At 43.2% G+C, this 21,373-nt stretch overlaps 1 protein-coding gene across 2 annotated transcripts in view; it reads left to right on the top strand.

Moving 5' to 3' along the window:
• Positions 1-21,373, top strand: part of LOC111933065 (BEN domain-containing protein 5) — an 887,514-nt gene that overhangs the window by 668,078 nt on the left and 198,063 nt on the right. For both annotated transcript variants that reach the window (XM_086842548.1, XM_023932447.2), the window contains exon 7: positions 8,322-8,411. In XM_086842548.1, the coding sequence (XP_086698674.1) occupies positions 8,322-8,411 (90 nt within the window). The remainder of the gene's footprint in view (positions 1-8,321; positions 8,412-21,373) is intronic.

Raw genomic sequence — 21,373 nt, 5'->3', positions numbered from 1 at the left:
GGTCAGTGGCACGTTCTGAGGAGCATGGCTCTTCATGAATCTCATTTCAGCAGGTTGCTTTTTATTGACCGCTGGCTCAGCTACTGAAGAGCTCACAGTCAGAGTTCAGTAAAGGCCAAAACCCCTTGCACAACACCCTGCACATCTTGCTTGGGATCACTGCTTTCAAGGTTTTGTACACTGAAGGATTTTTTCTGCCTAACCCTGTCAGTCCTTGTCCTTCTGCCCAGGGAGGGTCTGATGCAACACATAAATCAGAAAAAAAATCATCTCCTGTGTCCTGTAATTGATCATGTCCCCACTTCTTTTCAATGAATATTCAGGAAGAATAAGAGAGAGAAGGGTTAATGTTGTTCAGGTCAGTGTCAAAAAGGTGGAACACAGGAGATTAATCGCTGACAGTGTTGGTTGTGTTGCTTCACTGCTCCCCCAGGTTTGAGATTTTAGCCCAGCAGGCTGAAACTTTGGTTGCTTTTCAGTTTTTTGCCTCACAGAGACAGACCTGAGTAGGTCTCCAGCTTTGTCCACTATTACATGCCACTCCAACTTTTTCTTTTTTTCCTAGTTCAACTCCTTTTATACTTTTTACCCATTTCTTAAATGAATAACATGAGACCTAGCCCCAGTGAATGGAGGTTTTCTAGATACAGCTTCTCAGAAACATCTTTCCTGGTTTTTGCATGTTGTGTTGCAGCTTGTTCCTTTCCTGAATTTTTATCCATTGGCCTTGAGAGGTTAGAGATGCTGGACTCACAGAGTCTGGAGTTGCATCTCATGGCAGCTATAAATGTCATTTTCAGCACTGCCTTCCTTGGAAAAATCCATGATGAGCGCAGGGATGTGGCTGTGCATCTCAAAGAAACAAGAATTTTGAGAATAGCTGTACTGGGACTCTCAATTCTGTTCTGAGGTGCACATGGTTTTGCTCAGATTTTATATGGGAAAGTCTGAGCACTAAAGTTAATCACAATCAAAGCCGCAGCAAAACTAGAAAAAAAAAACCAAAACAGATCAAAGGTGTCCTGGCTGCTCCTGTAACTGCTGGACTACTCTCTGAGGGGGTGGTAATTCCCTCTTTTCTACCTTGGCTGAAATTCTGACTTAAATTATTCTCTTATCTTTAAGTCCATGCATACTTACAGCAAACAAACATAGCCATAGCCTTCTCCACTGGAGAGAACTGATAGAGAATTGCTTTTTAACAGGTCCTAGCATCATCTTTTGAATGCCTGGATTTTAAAGACAAACTCAAAAAGTACCCATGTAATGTAGCATTTCAGGTGGAAATGTCTTGCATCTGAATATTTTATTTCCAACACTTTGTAAAAAGTGAAGGCTACTAGGGTGGTGAGAATTCTAGAGGGATGCTAGCTCTGAACAGAGCGAGCAAGAAAGATCCCAGTTAGTATCGATTCCTTCCCAAAGGATCAGGTCTGCTTCCTCTGGGGCAGCAGGCAGCTCCTGAGTTTTCCATCTCCTCCTCACTGCTGAGGGGCTGTGGAGCTCAGTTAGGAGAACCCTGTGGAATGGCTGGAGATCTTTATTGCTGTCACTGGTGGTGACTGAAGAGGTGCTGCTGCATATGTGAGACACTGCATTTCTATCTGATGTGAGATTTTTAGAGAGAGATAAATAGGATGTGCTTTGGTTTATTCAGTTTGTAATTTATTGCAAGGGGAAAAAAAAATAAGAGTACTGTAGATCAGAGTTCATGTATTCAAATACAGATGGTGAGTTCTGAGTCAGTGGCATTTAAGAAAATGGCATTGGAAGACACTCAAGTAAAATGAAGACAGTCTAGAATGTTTTTGTCTTGGTGGCTTTTTTTTATCTTTTCCCTGCAGGTAAACTTTACTTTCTTGTTCTATATCATCTGAAGGACACATGCATTTTCTGGGATTTTGGGAATGATTTCTGGGGTTCTGGGATTAGACATCAAATTTAACAAGATGATGTATAGCTTTGAGGAGACACATTTGATGTACCACTTAGCCTTCCCATAATTTACTGCGTGCCTCTGGTCTCTGGAGGGCAAGGGGTTGATCTGCACTCCAACCTGACTTTATAAATAGCAAAGCAAAAGAGGGGAAAAAAAGAGCAGGCTGGGGACCTGCCTGCTAAACTGTTATGATATGACAGTGATGCAGGTAGGTGACATTAAATGCTACTGTCTGCATCCTTAATTGTGAATTGTCATCACCTTGGCCGTTTGAGGACGAATAATGTGCTGTTCATATTCCAGATTTCTATTCTTGTTCACAGGACTGTATGTTCCAATGTTAAAATGCATATCTATAATTTAAAAACAAAACCTCTGGTGTTTAGGAGTGTTTTTTGGAGGGTGTTTTTTTTTAGTGGAGGTGAAGAGGGAGAAAAGATGAGTGTATCTTGACTGGTTTTGCGTGTGGTTAATTTTCCTCCCTCAAAAGCGTAGTGAGCTGCCAGTATCAGAAAGCCCAAATGGAAAAATAGCTGCTTACAAGATGTAATGAAGATTAAAATCAAGCAAATGGGGCTGGGAGGTAAGGGGGATCTTGCTCTGTAGTCATTTGCCATTTCTGATTTTGCAAATAGCTCTGCAGTGGCGTTCGATCTGTGCTTCAGCATAATTTTACCAGGAGATATTTCTGGCCTTTTGCTTCACAGTCAGATCCCTTTGCTGGGCTATTAAGTTGAAAATGCAGTCAAGTATTAACATCAAAACTGTTTATGTAACCTCCCACCACATGGAACCCCTCCAAAACACCCTGCAACTGAGGAAGGGAAGGGGAAGGAGGGGATGAAAACCAAGAACTGGTTACAAATAGTGCCTGCTCTGAGATGTAAATAGGCCAATTCCTTTCAATAAAAAGAAGTTGGGCTGTTGATATATGCCTGTCTGCTTAAACTGTCATCCAGGTTCACTCAGCTGCATTCCAGCAGGGCTCCAGGCCGTTAGGGATGCACAAGGCATTGCTACAGAGGCCTGAGAGGGAAAACGAGGGAGGAACAAAGGCATCTCCAGAAAGAACATCATAGAACGATGTTTTCAGATTCCTGGTGGCACTGACAAGCCTTGATAGCTCTGTCAGCATCTGCCTTCAGAACACTGAGTCCCACTTTCCTACCTGCCCCTGTTTGTCCCAATAGGATGCTCACACATGGCAAAAGTGTAAAGGTTCCTTTTTCCCATTTTCTGCTGAAATATATTTAATTTGCTTTGAACAAGAGCAAACCCAAATCCCAGGGCCTCTGAATAAGGGGAGTTATGGGGGAGGAATACAATTAATGTCTTAATCCTGTGTCACCCTTTCTTTGAGACACTGTGCTACATTAAATTGATTTTGCAAATGAAAGCTAAAAGCTAAGCAAAAGCCACCAATCTATTTTGCCTAAAGATGATTTTAGTGCTCTTTATGTTCCTCTAAATGACAAACCAATTTGTTACCTGCCTACATAAACATTTGCCTATATTAGCCCCAGAAATGTTTTATTTTTATTAGCCCAAACTTTATCTTTTTATGAAGACACAGGGGCCCAATAAAATTAGTGTGCAAATATAATACCCAATTTGCATTTTTCCATGGTCAGCAGAAAAGCTGAGTAAAATCAATTTGATATTAGGTCAGCATATACATCAATAAAGCATACACTCACACAGGACCATTGTAATGGTCCTGTAATTTCTATGCTGCCAGAGTAAAGAGATTAAATAATATTAAATGCTCCAAAATAGCTTTACTTTTAAGAGGAATGTAAAAAGAAAGAGAGACTTTGGCATAAAACGGGCAATAAAGGATAATAGTTGCACGATCTCCAACTTTAAAGCATCGTGACAATGATCTGAGAGGCAGCCTCCCTGCGAAATGGCCCCAGTTCAGCACAGCTCTCATGCCAAAATTATGGTTAAGCTCATTTTTTGAGCACCATACAAGTCTGTCAAACAAATCATGTGCTTAAGCACCTGACAGAGTCAAGGACAGATCCTGAATGAAAATCCAAGGCTGGGAAGGCTTTGGATGCAGTTTGGAGCATTGGATGCAGGACCGCTGCTGAGTAGATGGCCCGTGCACAGAGGAGGCTTTGCTGTCAAGAGCCTGGGCAGGACAGAGTGCAGGTGATGGGAGTCCCTGAGCCGTCAGGGTCCCCTCTAGCACTGCTGCCCCACCACAGACCTGACCTTCTGTGGCTTCTGCATGGCAGACAGAGTACTGCTGCCTCCAGTTCCAGGTAAAGCTACATAGGAGTGGGTGTCTGACTCCCAAAACCCGTGGCCCAGTCTTTGCTCGTCGCTCTGTGGTACAAATGGCATCATTTTGACCTTCTGTCCTGCTTACAGTTTCTCTGTACTGCTCAAGCCAGCTGGAAGAAGGCAAGAAAGAAAATGTGACCTCACCAAGTGCCGTGGGGTTTGGCAGTGACCAAAAACGCTGTTCCTTTGCGTTCTCGTGTTGCTGAGATGCGCGCTCTTACCTGAAATGACATTTGTGGCCAGAAGGAGCAAAAATAAATGGGATTAGGTGCTGATCTGGTCTCTTAGGGAAAAACCAGAGTACAGTAAATGGTGCCTGGATTTGATTTGCTAAAGCAGGTTAATGTGGTGGAGACGAGGCTCTTGGGGCAGCGCCGACACCGGTGTTCGCTTTCCTCACAGATGTTCCAGCTCTGTTGGACACAAACGAGCTGAGGTGGCACAGAGGAGTGTAATGCAATAGAGTTGTTTTGATTTCCTCTGTGGAGTCTTTAACTCGCAGGGTTTTGAATAAAAAATGCTGGCAGCAGCCCACCTCGTACTGCGAAGTACCTGAGACAGGATGACAATATGGAATTCGTTTGCAATGGATAACATTCCATTAAAATATATATGGATATTTAAATCAAATCATTATTTGGCCATATGTTTTTAGGATGGTGGATTCCTGTAGATTAGAGCCTTATGGTATTCCAGAGCTGACAGTATTTTTCTACTACCTTTCCCAGCTTGGAAGTCTTCTTTGAAGGAGTGAAATTCACTCCTGAGTTCTCCTGATGGGCAGCAGCCTAAAGGCTTTCTGGACCAGATTTCGAGGGTCAGACCTCTCATCCTTAGTGCCAGTTTGTGAACTTGAATCATCAGCTATCATGGCTGCAAGACCTAAAGAAACCACAGAGCTGCAGTCTGATTCTGGTCTGAAAAGGTGGCAGAAAATGTTGGATGTTGAGGAGTGATGTTCTACCTCAGCTCTGTTATAGTACTTCATCTTGGTGGTACGAATGGAATTCCATAAATTTACTATTTCTGCTTGAAATTTCTAGATACTTATCATTAAGCTGCTATATACAAATACTCTCATTTTCATGTTTTTATAGTAGCATAAAAATGAAAATTGAATGAAAATGGCTAACTGAATTTCCTGCTTCCCCATGAAGGTTTAGAATTTGATCTGATTCTCTCTTTGTAAGTAGAAAACATTTTCTGTGCAACCCTGCTTTAGGTGCAGTGGCATAATAAGCAACCAGGAGTGAAAATTGCTGTTTCCTGGGTGAGAGCTGAGGGAGTGCTGCCAGTGGGGTTGTTTTGGGTGATTGGCTTGAACATGGCAAAGCTTTAGAGGGGAAGAAACATGGGTTGTGGGCCAGACAGCCCAAGGGATATTCAGAGTAAGAGATCTGAGCTGCTTGCTTGCTGCTCATTGAGCTCCTGTTCAGTGTGAAATTTGTGTGGTGTGGTTGCTGGAGAGCCAGAATAGATTCTGAGGCTAGTGATGGTTGTTCTGAATAGATCTCAGATGTTCAGAGCTTTGCTCATGGGAATTCTCCTCTGAGCAGAGGCAGGATGGCAGGGGGTGAGTAGCAGGACACCAGGGTGTAACACACAGTGACAGATTGTTTAGGTCTCAGTCATAAGTCAATGCAAATATTATCCATGATGATGATAGTGGTAGCCTTCAAAGGGAAGAGAAAATGTTCATTTCAATCTTCAAGATACTTTCCAGAACAGAAAATGAAAAAGGAACCATTCCAGACATGCCTACTTTTCTTTCCTTTCTTTCCAAGAAAAAAATACTCTTTTCTCAAAGAGTTTTGTTTCTAAGATTCACTGCTATGGTGTTCAGAAGGGTAAAAGTGGTACAACAGATTTCTGTGCATTTCCACAAGTCTCAAAGCTGTGGCTAAATAGAATGTGCCTCTCTGTTATTTTGCTTAAGTGCTTTTGGCACCTACTAAGCAAAGCTATACACTCCTAATCTTCTTAATTTTGATTGATCTTTTCAATCCTGAAGTAGAAAATAGGATGTATTTCTAATGTAACATTTAAATTAAAGAGCAAAATGGTGTTTTATAGTTGTTTAGTGGGTTAAACTTGGTTAGCAGCCAGATGCCCACGCAGCTGCTCCCTCTTATCCAGGACAGGGGGAGAAAATGAAAAGGAAAGGCTCATGGGTCAAGAGAAAGAAAGGGATATTATTTACTAATTGCCATTGTGGGCAAAGCAGACTTGACTTGTGGGGATTTGAATTTATTGCCAGTTAAAATAGACTTGCATAGTGAAAATTATTGATTATAATAACGATTCTAATAAATGTTATGAAGCATAAATAACAGCAATTTTGTAATTGAAAGCAAACAAAGCCAAAGCCACAAAACACCCCAAACCAACCCTCTGTCCAAAAGTTTCCTAACCAGTGCCGTGGCAGTCATGTTGCTGAGCATCACATCTGTGCTGAGCCACAGTCCTTCCAATGCAATGCTGGTTTTCCAGGAGGGGAGAAAAACTCATCTCCTCTTGCAAAAGTGATCCCAGCCTTCCCATTTTGTTCTCTAAAGTTGGTTTGCTGATTTATGTCCTTCCTCCCACACTACTTAATGTTAATGCAAATGATGTGGGATGGTCATTGACTTCTAGCTGATGGGGTTGTGCTCCTTTTCGCTGCCTCCCACTTTTCTTCTGCCAAGAGGATTGACCCCACCAGCTGCTGGGTCTGGCAGAGACTTTCTTATATTTCTTTGCCTCTGGATCTCAAAAACATCAGAGAATGGTGAAGCTGGTGTAAGAAAGAACAAACGAATGGCTGAGTTATAGGGAGAGCAGCTGCAGGACTTTGAGATGCTAAGAAAATAAAAGAAGAAACCTTGCTGCAATTGCTTCCTGAGAACAGAAGAAAATGAATTGATTATTCCTATGGCTCTGTAAGGTGTGATTTGCCTTGGGGAAAATGGAGCATTTCTAAGAATTTGGGAAATTTAAAAAATTTAACTAAGACATGGTCTTGAGGACTCTCACGTATCTTTGGAAATAAAAGTCTGGCTTTGGATATGTGTGAAATACATCTACCTATATAAAACAGAAAAAAAAAAAAAAGAAAAAAAAGCTTGGATTTTGTTTCCAGTCTGTAAACTTTTTACTTCAAAACAAAGATTTAAACTCTCCTAGCAATTGGAGCCTGCCGTGTTTAGCATTACCCCTGCTGTGTGTGTTCAGGTTGAGATAAGACATCTAACTGAGGTCCTGACTTCTTATAGTCTTTAAAATTCCCAGAACCCATTTTGAAAGAGCATAATTTTCATTTACTGTTTATTAAATGCAGTCACAGCACAAACAAAGAAAGGATTCTGGTTGACCCATGTAGTTTATGGCTGGAGCAGGTGGCCAAAGTGGTGTGGTTTCAAAACTGAGGGATTAACCCATGCTAAATTCAGCATAGTTGGAATCTAAATCTGCCTCCCACCTATCTGTAATTTGAAGGGGAAATGGCACATTTTCATGCCTTCACTGAAGAAGGTTCCTGGATTTAATCTTGGCCTCTTTTCTATACTTTTTTTTTTTTTTAACTTTTCTTTCACTTAGAGCAGGTGCAGTCCCAAACACTTAAGAGATTTAAAAAAATCACTTCTAAATCCTCTAGAGCAAAGCCTAATAAATATAATTTGTAGGACTTTGCCATTGCCTGGCACTGTCAAGGCTTGTACCAAGTGTAATGCAGGGTGCAATTGGCTTTACCTTGGCTGGAGCCCCACTGCTACTCCTGTGGCCCAGGGGGACATTTATCACGAGTGAGAGCACAATTACAGTGCAGCTAAACTCGCTGCAGTAAATCCCAGGGTTTGAAAAGAGAGCTAAATTTGTTGTTGCAGGTTTGGCTGCATGGCATGAGTCCTGCAGCCCTTGTGCAGTCTGGGAAGGAGACCTGGTGACGCTGCCTCTTTGCTCAGGGGTTGTGCTTGTCTATAACGCGCGACCGATTTTAATAAAAGGATGTGCTTTCAAAATGAACAGTTGTTTGCTTCTGCATCTGGGGCACAGTTTAATGATCTCCATTTCTCTCTTTTCCCCCTCTGCCCCCTGCCCTTTTCTGCTGCAGCAAACCTGCGTCCAGGGGCTGAACAGAAAGTGGTGTTCATCACTGCACGGGTCCATCCTGGGGAAACGCCCTCTTCCTTCGTCTGCCAAGGTGAGCGTCTGCACCGAGGGGGCAGGTCTGCTGGCATCTGATTTCCTGCTGATGGTGCATGTCTTTGGTGTGGAGAGCTTTGGCTCTGAAAGGGTGACAGGTTTTTCCACAGCGAGGGTATCAGCAGAATGTCTCCTCTGAAACCTTGGGGCCGCAGGAGTAGATTGTCTCCAAGTCTTGTGAATGTTTGCTGAACTTGGGCAGAATTGGGCTCTGAAGCTATTCGGAAAGAATGAGACAGTCACACTCATATACAATAGATTTGTGTAAAGGTCCTTTCCTTAGAGCTTTTCCAGCCCATTTTGCTGGAGTTTATTCTGTTAACTGCTTCTTTTTTTCTTGCTGTGTACCATCTCCAGCTTCTTTTCCATCACAAAGCGGTGACCCTAGTTCCAGCTGAATTCTAAGAGGCCTCTCTTTGTCTGAAGCTGCTGCTCTGAGGAACACAGCTCCCAGTGGCTGACAGCTGTTTCCTGCACAAAGCATTCCTGCTAAAAATAGAAAGCAAATTGCCCAGCTTGTATTTATAAAGAGTTGTAAATCTGAGGCTTGTGGGTACAAATAAATAAATAACCCTGGCACGCCTTCATATAATTTCATTGTATAGGTCTGAAATATCGTACTTACGCATGTGACTGTCTGCAGCAGTAAAGTGTTGATGGTGTAAATCAAAGCAGCTCCCCTGGAGCCAGGGCAATTTGGTAATTCAGTGCAGCAGCTTGGACCTGGCCCTGCTGAGCCGATGAGTTGCATCAATCAAGCATATGCAGAGTTTATTGCGTTGTCTGCTCACGGTGCCGCAGACTCGGCTGCCATTGGCCCTGCTGCTACCCAAAGACCTCGGTGGGGAGGGTCTGGCATGTGTTCATGGTCTTCTCTGAGTGCTCCTCATCCTGGCAAGATGCTGTGCTTGGGATCTCTCTGAGGCAAAAGGTCAGCAGCTGCCCCTTCTGCCGCCCCAGCCCCGTGGGCTTGCAGGACGCTCTCCTTGCTGGCCTGGAGGAGCAAAGGTAAAACCCTTCCTCTAATAAAACAATGCTTCAGACTGAGAGCAGGAAAACTCAGCGAGTTTCCCATCTCCTGCCGTGCCACAGTCAATGCAGGGCATTATAGCACACATGATGTTTGTTAATGAATATGGATTTTTAATTGGCTGCTTTGATTCTGTTTGTGGCTGCTGGCATAGCCCTGTGAAATGAAAGCTGAGGCATGCTGCTGAGGTGGTGCTTTGTAAATGATGTTATTTTATTTTGATAAGGGAGAGTTTATTCAAAAGGGAAATAATCAAAAAAAGGAAAAAAAAAGGATGTGTAAAAGCGTGTGGCATGCTCAGCATGATGAAACAGCTAGAGAGAAGTCACGCTCTGATTGTCTCACAGAAACTTTGTGCTTTGTAAGAGAAAAAAACAACAAAGAACCCCCCACACCCAAAAAAAAAACAACAACAAAAAAAGCAGGAAATATAAGAAAAATAACAAGGAGATATCAAGGTATCAGTTTTGGAGAAGCACATGAGAAACTTGCTGTGGCTGCACTTACGGATCCTCCTGTGGATCCACAGGCACTGGACTCTGCACTGAGCCCTGCCCTGTGCAGGCAGAGCTGCCTCGTGTGCAGAATTAGCATCCAGACAAGCAGAAATGTCAAACATTTCAAGGCTGTTGCAGCATTGTTTCCAGCCCTGCCAAATGTGAAATTGGGTGCTTGCTCCATCTTTGGAAACTTTAGTGTGGGAGGATCAAAAGAAGGGATAAAAAAGATTCCTCTGGCATTCAAGTTGAGGGCACACTTAGGAATTTTATTTCTGGAGTCTCAGGAAGCTTTTTGGCATAGTTAGGTGTTGCAGATTTTATATCCAGATGCCAGCTCAGTGCATATGGAATGTGTCAGGATTATTTTTTTTTCTTGGTGGAGAGATTTCTTCTTGAACATTTGATGATGCTTACCACCTGGAGTATTAAGATCTGGAAACTGATCCCAGAGATTCCCCAGGAGCAAGCAGCATCTCATGGATGGAAGACCAGAACTGTGACTGCCCAAGCTTGGAGAACCATTCCATAGGGGAATAGAGAATGAGCTAAAAACTTTATATTTTTTGTTTCTTACTTTTTCCTGTTGATTTTTGGTTTTATTCAGTTCAGTCCTTGTCTTCTTTAAAGCCTGAAGATAGTATTTGACTCCTTACTCATTTTTTCTAGCTGTCTTTGAGCTGGCCAGTTTCCTTCCTGCCCTCTTTGGCCTTGTCTCTGCTGAGGGATTTTTAGAGTATATTCCAAACAGGAGCTTCCTGGGGCCTGACTGAAGCTACCTATTACAGCTCCCATTGTTTTGGGGTTTTTTTTGACTAGTCAAGGTTCCTGAGAAGCAAGTTTTCTAGCTTTAATACATCAGGAGATGCTCGTTCCTGTCTTTTCATCCTTTGTCCTCCACTTTACCCACGTATTATGAATAAGGGTTTTATGTTCCTGTGGGGAAAAAAAAAAGCTTGTCATCTCTCTGTTCAAAATTGTTTCTCTGTCATGCTTCTTCATATTCTACTATGAAGAATCCACTGAAAAGTGAATTTTGGATACAAATGCCCTCCATTCCTGCAAATGTGCAAGTATTTTAAACTTGGATGCACATTTCTGTCACCTTCCAACTGTGGAGTGCTTGCAGCAGTAGCCAGACCTCCCTAGAATCATCAGGCACCTCATCCAGCAGTTACAAACAAATGCTGTAATATTTCACACGTGCTACAGCTGCCGAGCTGCAGTTCAGTTCCTTAAAAGGCTGACAAAACCCTGGAGGGCCTCTTCATAAAAAGATGGATTAAGAGCCTTTTGTTTCTGTTTTGGTCTTTGAAGAGTTAGTACAATGGTTAGCCTTTTTAGGAAGTTTTCCTGGTGGTTCTTAACTGCTTGTGGTGAAGCTCAGGGCTGGAAATGGAGGCCCAGTCATCAGAGAATATTCAGAATATTCACATGAGTACCTTTCACATCCAAAGGTAGGGTGGTGTTCTCCTCAGATGGTGATGGTCACCATGAGCATTGATGTCTGTACCACTTTTAGGGATGAATAAGTAGGAGTAAGGCCCAAGATTAAAAAGATTTGTTTTCACTTTGCTCTTATAGACCATTTTTTAACCAATTGGAATCACTGCTGCTCCTGGAGGGCCTTTGTAGTGAGCACAAAGAAGTGCAAATTCATCTCACAGCCTGAACTCATCTCTCCTGGGCTGTTCGGATTTCTGAGGGGCTTTTCTGAAGTTGTGGGTTTAGATTATTTTCCTTTCTTAGATATTTTTCCTCATTTTTCTCCCCCGCAGTATTTTCATTTAAGAAAATGTGTGCTGTTTTCTCTTCCATCCCTTACTGTAAAGGCAAATTAACTCTTACAGATGTCAGGTAACACTGGACTAATGTGTGTAAAGTCTGTGTAAGCCCTTACCCTCCAAACACTGGCCATAAGGCAGCTTTCAAAAGGCTTGGGTTTTATCCAAGATCTGGCAATAGGGGTATTTTTAGCCCCCAATATTCCCAGAGTCTTATTTTTTTCCCTGTGTTTCCTAGATTTTATTTTCTTTGTGGGATGAAAGCAGCTGTCCCTCACTATTCACACACACAGAAAGCTGTAGGACACACTCCTATGTTTCAGTTTATCCTGTATGCTCTGACTTTTGCCAGCAGTCAGGAAGTCCAAGGTTAAACATGTCTAGATGTACCAAGACATGCATTTCACTCATTGATTTAGCATGTTCTGTTATGTCATTTGTTGATTTGCCAGTGTGGCATCCACCATGCCATCTAAATGCAGAAATGAAAATTTCTAGCCTCTACTAGGGCTTTCCAGGGTGGGATGTCAGAATGGAAAACCCAGTGCAATGCAGGAGGGAGAGAAATCCCACAGCTGGGTTGGAAGTTGCTGAGTATCTCAGGCTCAGCAATTTGACCTGGAGCTGACCTTGAATCTTACAGGCTGAAAAGGGAAAAGCCATTAAAAAGAAAATATAAGAAAAACAGACACCTGGGTCTCTTTTCCATAAGAAACAGAGCAAAAATTACTTTTTGATCAATCTTTTTTTTTCTTTATAGCTGCTTAAAAGAATGCTCCCTCTTGCTTCACCTTATATCAGATGATATGAAATGAAGAAACAGATTACACTGGGCAAAGTCTGTTGATTTTCTGTTTGCATTCTTTGTCTGTTTTTTTAACCCTCACCCACTTGCCAGCAGAGGGTAAGGGAAAAAAAAATATCTGAAAATTTGTAAAAAAAAAATTGATTCTAAGTTTAAAGATTGGAATAGCAGGCAACAGACTGCCCAAAAACAAGTCTCCCAGCAGCTGTCTCTCAAGTTCTGCTGTTGCACTATAACTCTGGGCTAGTGGGTAATTGAACTTGCTCTCTATGTCACCAGGATGCTCCAGGTGCTATGAAGGATTTAATTCCTACAGATTCCAAAGTGGCCTCTTAAAGCTGTTTCCAGTGTGTTTTGTGGAGGCAGTGCCTTCAAATTCTTTGAATTTGATCCTGCATGAAACCTGAAGGAGTTAGCAGGGGAGCTAAAATAGAATAAATGTGGCTTGGGTGAGGTTTTTGTTGTTGTGTTATGGGGTTTCTTTTTTTTTATTTTGTTATTTTTTTGATTTTTGTTTTTTATTTCTTGTGGGAAACACAGTCATAAGTGTGAGAAGTGTCCTCTTGAATCTTGTTTCTTCTACTTGGAATTTTACCCAGACTCTGTGTTTTCTTATGAAGAAAGAGGAAGAATAAACTGTCAGAGTTAGAAACTGCTTTTCTGTTTCTTTTATTAAGCATAAATCTTTTGAGCTTTAGGACTTAAGTGATAGTAACTGGAGGCCAGGACATGTTTTACATGCAAGTGTAAATGCAGCCTTTACATGTGAAAATAACCTTTCTGAAGTAGCAGAGGTGATGACCTTGCTTAGCTCTCTCCAGGGTATAAATTTCTCCCAAGGGAAAGGAGCTGAGTTCTGTAGCCATTGGTATAAGATGCTTTTGGTAACAGCAGCTGTACTGGAGAAAAAAGCACTGCACCTAGAAATTCCTGTGGAGGTAATGACTAGGTCCTGAGAAGCTTGGGGACATCATCTGCCAGATTTCCTTTCAGGCTGAATGTGCATCTGAATAAATGTATGGCTTGCATCTCACTTTATCTGTTTTATTCTTCTGTCTAGCAAGCCAATTCATCTTCGTTTCCAAGCTAAGTTTCCTACCAGAGGAGGAAACAAAATACGATTCCATGGGGAATAGGAATCCTATAAATGCCTGTTTGTTATATTACTGTCAAGTCTCACTTCTGTCTTTGCTGCCAAATGAAAGAGAATGGAAGCAAACACTTATGCTGTCCTGGCTACTTCTAGACTCCATATGTATAAAGGCTTAGTCTGCAATTCCTCTCTGGATGTGTTTGTAAGGCATCTCTGGGTGCAGGAGGGGGTTTGCCATGGCCATGCAACCAAGGAATAAGTGCTCTCTGGTTCAGGAATGCCTTTTTTGGGGCCCTTTTCCAGTGCTTCTGGAAAAGTGTTTCTTTGTGGGCAGCATTGCTAAGACTGGAGATAACTGAGTAACACAGAAGCTCTCCTTGAAGGATATTTTTTATATTTTTTATGAAGACACAAAGCTCCCATTCCCTTTCAGTACTGACTGTATCCTGTGCAAATCTTTTCTGGCTGCAGTCCATTGGAAAGTTCATCCCCTAGAGTTCCACCCTAGAGGTGACTGCTCTTGGCCAAAAGAAGAGCAGAATCTTTCCATAGAGTGAACGGTGTCCTGCATCCAGACAAGGACGTGCACAAGCTGTGTCAGGAGGGTTTGGGAACACTCCTGTGCTTTCAGGAGCAGCTCAGCACTTAGCAGCAGTGAGGGAACGTGGTGAGCAGGAGCTGCAGTTCATGGTCTCTTTTACAGGAGTTCAGGAAACCAAATGATGAGAAGCAAACAAAGGCAACAGAATTCAACAGCCCAACCATGAAATGAGCTGCAGGGCTCTCTTAAAGTTCTTAAATTGCATTCATCCTTCCCACCAAGATTTTTTTTTTTTTCTTAAGTGCATAGTTCCTAAGCTTTAATACAAAGGGAAACACACTCTCCTTGACTTCTAAAGCAACATGAAAAACACTATTGTCTGTCCCTTGTAAATCTCCTGGATGAGATTTTAGTGTGAAGTATCCCAGGAGGGAGAAAGGTTGTTCTGAGAATAATAAAACATCCATATTGGAGTAATGGAAATAAAAGCTCCTTTTAAAGCCGTGTTGATGTAAACAGACTGTTAGAGGAATTCCTGCTACCCAGTGTGACATTGGGTTGTTACAGGATACCAAGGCTTTCAATCAATTCACTGTGGTGTCAGGCAGGTATGAGAGGTTATACACCTGGGTCCCTGAGCTTATAATGAGTTTAAATTTCTCTGGCTGCAGAGTTATGTGATTCACTCCCTCACAACACGTGTTTTCTGGAGCTCCTGCAGAGAAGAGAAGGTGTGATGGTGGCAGGGTGGGGAGGGGAGCTGTGCATGGGCTGGGTGCTGCTGTTTCCAGCAGCAGAGAGATCCCCAGGGCTCTGGAGACCTGAGCTGTCCCCAAGGGAGGAGCTGTGTTATCTGTGGCTGACACATCTCTCTCCCCACCAACAGCAGAGGTTGCTGTCCCACCTCTTCTATTCAGTCTGCAGTAGCAGGAACAGAAAGCTGGTCTGGTTAGGCAGGGTCTCCCTTCTCCAGCCCTGCCCTGTGTGCTCATCTCTCTGTTTCCAGTAACTCCTCAGCCCTGGGACAGCAAGGTCAGCTTTGCATGCACAGCTAAGAAATGTCAAGTGGCTTTGTTTGATTCGGTTTGCCCTTTGCCCAGAGCACACCTTTGACTACCTCTGCTTAACTAATCCTCTTTACAGTAATCACTGAGCTAAAGGAGCCCTTGGTCTTCAAGGGGGAGAACTGAGAAGGGCTTCACTGTACAACAGCAGGCAAATTTGTTTTGTCTCCATGTGAGATCACCCAATTAATCTCTTCAGCATCCTGGTTTTGCAATGTTTCTTGACTGCTCGTGCTTTTGGATAACATTGGCTTAAAGAGCATTTCCTCCCAGCCCTTCCAACCTCCCTCTAGGGCAGAGCACATCATATTTGTACACACTGTGGCACTTTGCTGATGTCTGAGGATAAGAAAAAGAGAAAATACTGATTCACCTGGACATCATGATCACTTGGCTTTCCTTAATATGGCCTGTTTTTCCCACTAAAAATTGCAGCCTGGGTGGATTCTGAAGGTGCTTATCCATGTCTGCCCAGTTTTCAGGGTCATTTTCTGTGTTTATTGCTCTGCATGGCCATGGGCAGTAAGTCCTACACTTTTGGGGAGGAGTTTTACCCCCAGGTACCAGATCTTCTCTGGGCCAAGGCAGGAAATAAATATGCAAAACTCAGGACAAAGATATAAAAACCACAGGAAGTTTGGGGTTGTCTTTAGATCTCATTTGCATGGCTCTGTTGTTAATGGCAAAGAAAGGGCTCTGATAAGTGACCATCATTGCCATCAAGGAATCAAAGTTGAGATGAGGCCTTTCAGTCAGTGCAGCAATGTGTGAGAGCTGTGCTGATCAAGCTGCAGGTCAGAATTCACAATTAGGGATCTCTTCTAGCTTTTATAATTTAAGCCCTTTCCATTCTCCTTCAGCAGTGCCCCAGCTCTTCCTCACAACTGATATTAATCTTGCTGGTCTATTGTTTCCAGCTTTGTCTTCTGACCCTTTGTTCTTTGCCTGCCCTGCCTGGGTTCAGCTGAATTGATTTTTTTTTTGGTTTTCATTTTGTTTTCAGCCCTTTAGTCTACGAGGTGCCCTGCACTTACCTTCCTGCTCCTTCTGCTCTGCTCTCAGGAGCCAGCATTCATGAGCGACTGGGACTTGGCCGCTGCAAACTTTGCTTTGACACGAGGGCACTCGGATTAAATTTTCCCTCTGCCCCTGCACAGATTGCTCACATGCTGCACTGTGTACATGTTTATAAGATCCACATCACCCTGACTTCTCCAGCTTACAGAGAAAAGGGTGCAGAGCTTGTTTGGAGGGCAAGAAGAAGGGATTTGGGATGGAAACAGGCTTCTGCCCCAGACAACAGCCCTGCAGAGAATGGCTCTGCTCTTTCAGTGCAGTCTGGCTCCTCTGCACTCTGAGGATGGAAAGGGTGATGGGGCACATTCATTACCAGTTCTGCTTAATTTAAGAGTTAAATAAATAAGATAAGCTCAATTTATTTCTAAGAAGAAATGTAGTCGCAAATTGTTTTGCTGGGACCCTAATGCAGGGCAAACTCCTATTGAACACTTTGTAGGCAGGAAGGGTAAATTTAGGGGAGTTTTGAACAGTGGCAAAGAGCTCTCTAAAAAGTTTCTCTCACCAGGAAGTTTGGTTTCTTAGTGACTGATATCACCCCAAAGTGGCTATTTCCAGATGTGCCCTGTAGTGTTAGTTCAAGGGTCAAATTACTTATCACATGTTCAGCAAATGGTGACACACTCCTGGTTCCTGTGCTCTGACTTGGAGGTTATGGTTTTAGTCTTTGCAGCTGCTAAATGTAAAAGATAATTGGAGACAGATGAAAAATAATTGATTTGTATTTTTTTTTCCTAATGACACAGGTTTTCCGAGAGTGCTTTACTATAAATTTCATACAAACTCCTGTATTTTTCTCCTATTTTCCCTTTCTCTTTCTTTTTTCTTGTTTCTCTACTTTTTCATCACTTTATCACTGATGGAGAAAAAAGGTGGTGGGGAAGGGAAAGAACAAAGAAAGACAAAGATCTGTGGTCAGTTAAAAGAGGAGGAAAGGAGAAGTCTGTAGGTCTTCTTACGTGAAATTTCATTTGAAATTATCAAAGTTTACTTTATTTCAGCCAGTGGTACAGTGTGTAGGCAAAACATTAAAAAGATGGGCGTGCTTTATTATTTATTATTGACAAGCATAAGCCAAATCTTTGGGAGACTACAGAACAGGTGTGACACAGACAATGACGACAGAGCAAGCTCTGCTTCACCTGTCAGAGATCAAGAGTAGAACTGAAAAATGCTGTGACCCAGCCTTGGCCCAGGTGCCACCTTTCAAAAGCTGTGTGTGTCACTCATTCCTTGGGAGAAGCAGGGAACAGAGCAGGAGTTGCACCCCTAATTCCCTGCAGGAGGGGGCCTGCCCTGGAGACACAGCAGATCACTGGGATCTCAGTTTGCCCAGCGTGTTCTGTGGCACCTCTCCCTTCTGAAGTCTGGCTCCTTCATGCAGTAAATGGGGCTGTTTATTACAGTTTTTACCTTTAAGAATTTAAAATTCAATCTGACTGTTAAAGGTAGAAAGTTAGACAGTCCTCACCCCTGGTTACATGTCAACTCTGATTCTTCTTCCTGGCAATGTTCCTGATTGCCAAGGATATGAGGGAAATGGCACCTTGACATCAGCTGGTGTGGTCACAGTGCTGCCAGAGTTTAAACCCATCATTGCAAAGTGCTTGGGGACAGCTTCTATCTGGGGCTTGCTGGCACTTGAGATTTCATTTGCATCTGAGGCAGACTGTGAATGTGGTGTGCAATAGAACATTTCTACAGCAATCCTTATTCTGGAACAGGAGCATCTTATGCCTTCTTAGTTTAATATGTTTCAAAGTTGCTTTTGCTATAAGACTGTCTCCAAACAGAATTCTTTAGGAAATGGTGGGGTTTTTTAGCTGCTTCTTCCTAAAACAGCAACAACAAACCCCCTCAATCCTTGGAGGTCTCCTGAAATTTATGTCTTTCTGACTTTTCTCCCTCGTGCTCCTCAGATGGAAACATGTACTTTTATACTCTTCTGGAGAATTTCACTTCTTCACAAGGAGAGATGTCAGTTGCTTGTGATGGTCCTACTCACATGAAGAAATTTTGCTGATTATTCCCTTTCCAGTGCTAATTACCATCACCTTTAGGATCTGCAATGCATCTTCATTTTCACAGCAAAATTTTCTCTGGAGTGGAGGTAGGGGCTTATGCCATATTCTGCTGCTTAACAGCCAGGAGCACATCTGCACTGACAGAGAGTGACCTTAATTTATTTCTGTGGAGCTTTTTCTTGCCTGGATGTCATGCAGCGTAAATAAAAGAACAGATCCATCTCCACTGACGACGGGCAGAGCAGAGCTTTTGCAATTTCCTTCTTCATGTAGAGACATGGTCATTTTTTTTTATTCTTCTATAAGACAAAAAAATAAACCACAGGGAAAAAAGCTTTTTCCTGCTGGAGCCTAGTGCAAGCAGCTATCCAACAAGTCCCCTCCAGTACCACTGAAGGCGACTTGCAGATACACAACTTTCATCTGTGAGTCAAGGGGAGGAAGTTCAGAGGCAGCCAGCATTTTCTTGGCCATCAGATCTTCTCTGAGGATTAGGTTTTTCTGTTTAATAAATCACTCCTTTTTTTTTTTTTTTCTTTTTTTTTTTTTTTTTCCTTCTCCCCAGAAACAGTTCAGGTGTTACATACAGTCCCTGCTTTATTTGCCTGTCAAAAGTGGAGCTGCAGACTTTGCTGTGCAGATGGATTTCCATGTTTCATTTCAGTTTTAACTATCCTTTGACACTAGAACAGCTCAGCCTCTACTACCTTGACACCATCTGTCAAGGGGGAAATGGATACAGGTCTACTTTGATCTGGTTTTGCTCGTGTGGTACTTTTGAGTGTCTTTGAGGGGCAAACCCAGAGCAGGCAGGAAGCTCCCACTGGCTTCAGGGGACACGTAGCCTCTCTGGAGAAACTGATGCCACTCTTGCCCTTCTCATGCCCAGAAGGTAAAACAAAGAGTGTAAAACAGCTCTTCACTAGCAGGATTCTCTCCCTCTGATTCTGGAGTCTGATGGTTTTTCCTTTTAGAGCTGCTGCCTTACTGGAGGTACCAGACATGCAAAGTGCCCTGCTTTGCCACTGGAGCCTCACTGGGAGGAGGAGAAACTGCCTTGTACCTTTTCAGTCTATTTGAATGGAAGGACAGGAAAATCCTATAAAAGTGAAGCAGTATAACCTGCAAACCCAGCAAAGTGGAAATCAATGAAGCAGCCAAAAGGTGCCATTACAGCTGGCTTAGTGTTCGTTCTCGTGCATCAAGACTTACAAAGCGATCTCTTCCTTCGTCCCCGCAGGGGAAATGAGGGCAAATGGATGTGCAGGTTCCTGCCAGGCCAAGCTGCCATTGTTTGGATCTGGGGAGTCTATGGATGTGCCACATATGGATGGCAAAGCCACATCTCCAGCAGAAGTGAACAGCTGGGGTTCAGCCCTGATGAGGGGACACCTCAGCTCTTCTCTTTAGCTGAGAGGATTAAAGTTCTGAGCTGAAGCACAAGAAAGAGTTCCTTTCCCATATTCCAGTTTTGTTCTGAGTCCCATACCTGTGTCCTCTGGAGATCCAGAACATTAGGGCACCACATCCCCCATGGGGGCACCCTGCCTGCTCTTGCTCCTTCCCAGCAATGCGTGTTCATCCCGCAGAGGGTGGCACCAGGAGTCTGCCTGGCTGAGGAGCCCACTTGGGATGTGGCCAGTAGAAAATCCTCTACAGGTCATTGAAGATGAAGCCACATTAAAGATATACCCCAGTGCACTCTCCCATCACCCTAGAGATGAAGGGAACTGGAGAGGATAGGTGTGAATGAGTTATGTTCTGCAGGGCCCCTCTGCTCTGTGTGTGTGCCTGCCTGACTCAAGCCTGTTGCCTCTGTTTCTTGGCTCAGCAATGTGTTTGCAGATGCTGGAAACCATTTTTTTAGACTGTGTTTAAAAAGACATATTTTTCATTTCTTCCCCCACGTTATTTATGTGATGCCCTTTCCCTTTTTCACTGTGCATTAGATTTTCATATGTAAATGTATTCTTCATCTGCCTCCAGAGAAATCCACCTTTTGCCTTCTCAGCTTACAACACATTCTTTGCTTGGGCTACTCTATCCATCTCCAGGCTTCTGCAGTTCTTGTTGGAGCACAGTTAATGCTGTGAGAGCTCGATGTGGCTGCTGCTTGTGTTTCCTGGGCCTGCAGAGCAGCACTCTGACAGGCCCAGGGGAGGTGCTGGGCAAAACTCACCCAGCCCTCTGCTCCCAGTGCCCACCTTTGTTGAACCAAGCACACTGAAATCCCAAAGGTTCCTGATTCCCAAGGAAAGGCACCTGCTGCCAGGTTATGAAAGGGTAACTCTGGCCATAAATAAGAAGTGCTCTGGGTCTGGGGAGACAATTCAACAAATTCATCCTCTTTGCTTATTCCTTGTAACTTTTAGCAGTTTCCCAAGAAGAGCTAAGTCTGCTTAGTCCTCCTTGTGTCCATCAAAGTTTATTTTTATCACTTTTATAGCTCTACTGGGAATATTTTCCCTGGTGCAGGCAACTTTGGAAAATTTACACTTGTGGTTCAGTCTTCCTGCTGGCCCTGGAAGGGCTTCTGACCTCCACGTCTGCAGTTGTCATGATGGGGAAGAAAGCAGTCATCTTCCAGGCTCTGGGGAGCTCAGCCTGGTCCTGGGTAAAGCAGCAACACTCTAATAATGATGCAGTTTCTCTATTTCCCCTGCAAGCCCCTTACAGCTCTAAATAGCAAACTGGAGAATTAAGTGATTTTCTGTTTCTGGGGGTTTTTTTTACCTCCTTGTTGGTGCTGTGTGAGCTGTTGGTGGAGAGCTGAAACTTCCCTTCAGGGCCATGGAGAAAAGTCTGGTGTTTTGTGAGTTGATAAGGATAGCAGGAAACAGTGTAGTGATGCCTGAGTTAATTCTGCCAGGGTACATGCCTGCTTGACTCTGGCTCATGCATTCTGGATTTTACTCCCCTGGTATTTATTTTTCCCCTCTTTGCAATCAAGCCTCTGTTCTGGGTTGTCTCTTGTCTTGCACATCAGGGAAGGTGTAATCTTCTGCAAATTCCTGCTCAAGTCTAAGGCTGAAATCCAAGCTGTAT

The sequence above is a fragment of the Cyanistes caeruleus genome, chromosome 9 (assembly GCF_971803275.1).
Source record: "Cyanistes caeruleus chromosome 9, bCyaCae1.hap1.1, whole genome shotgun sequence".
NCBI classification, from domain to species: domain Eukaryota; kingdom Metazoa; phylum Chordata; class Aves; order Passeriformes; family Paridae; genus Cyanistes; species Cyanistes caeruleus.
Note: the sequence above shows the minus strand (reverse complement) of the source record. Positions and strands in the feature narration are given on the sequence as shown.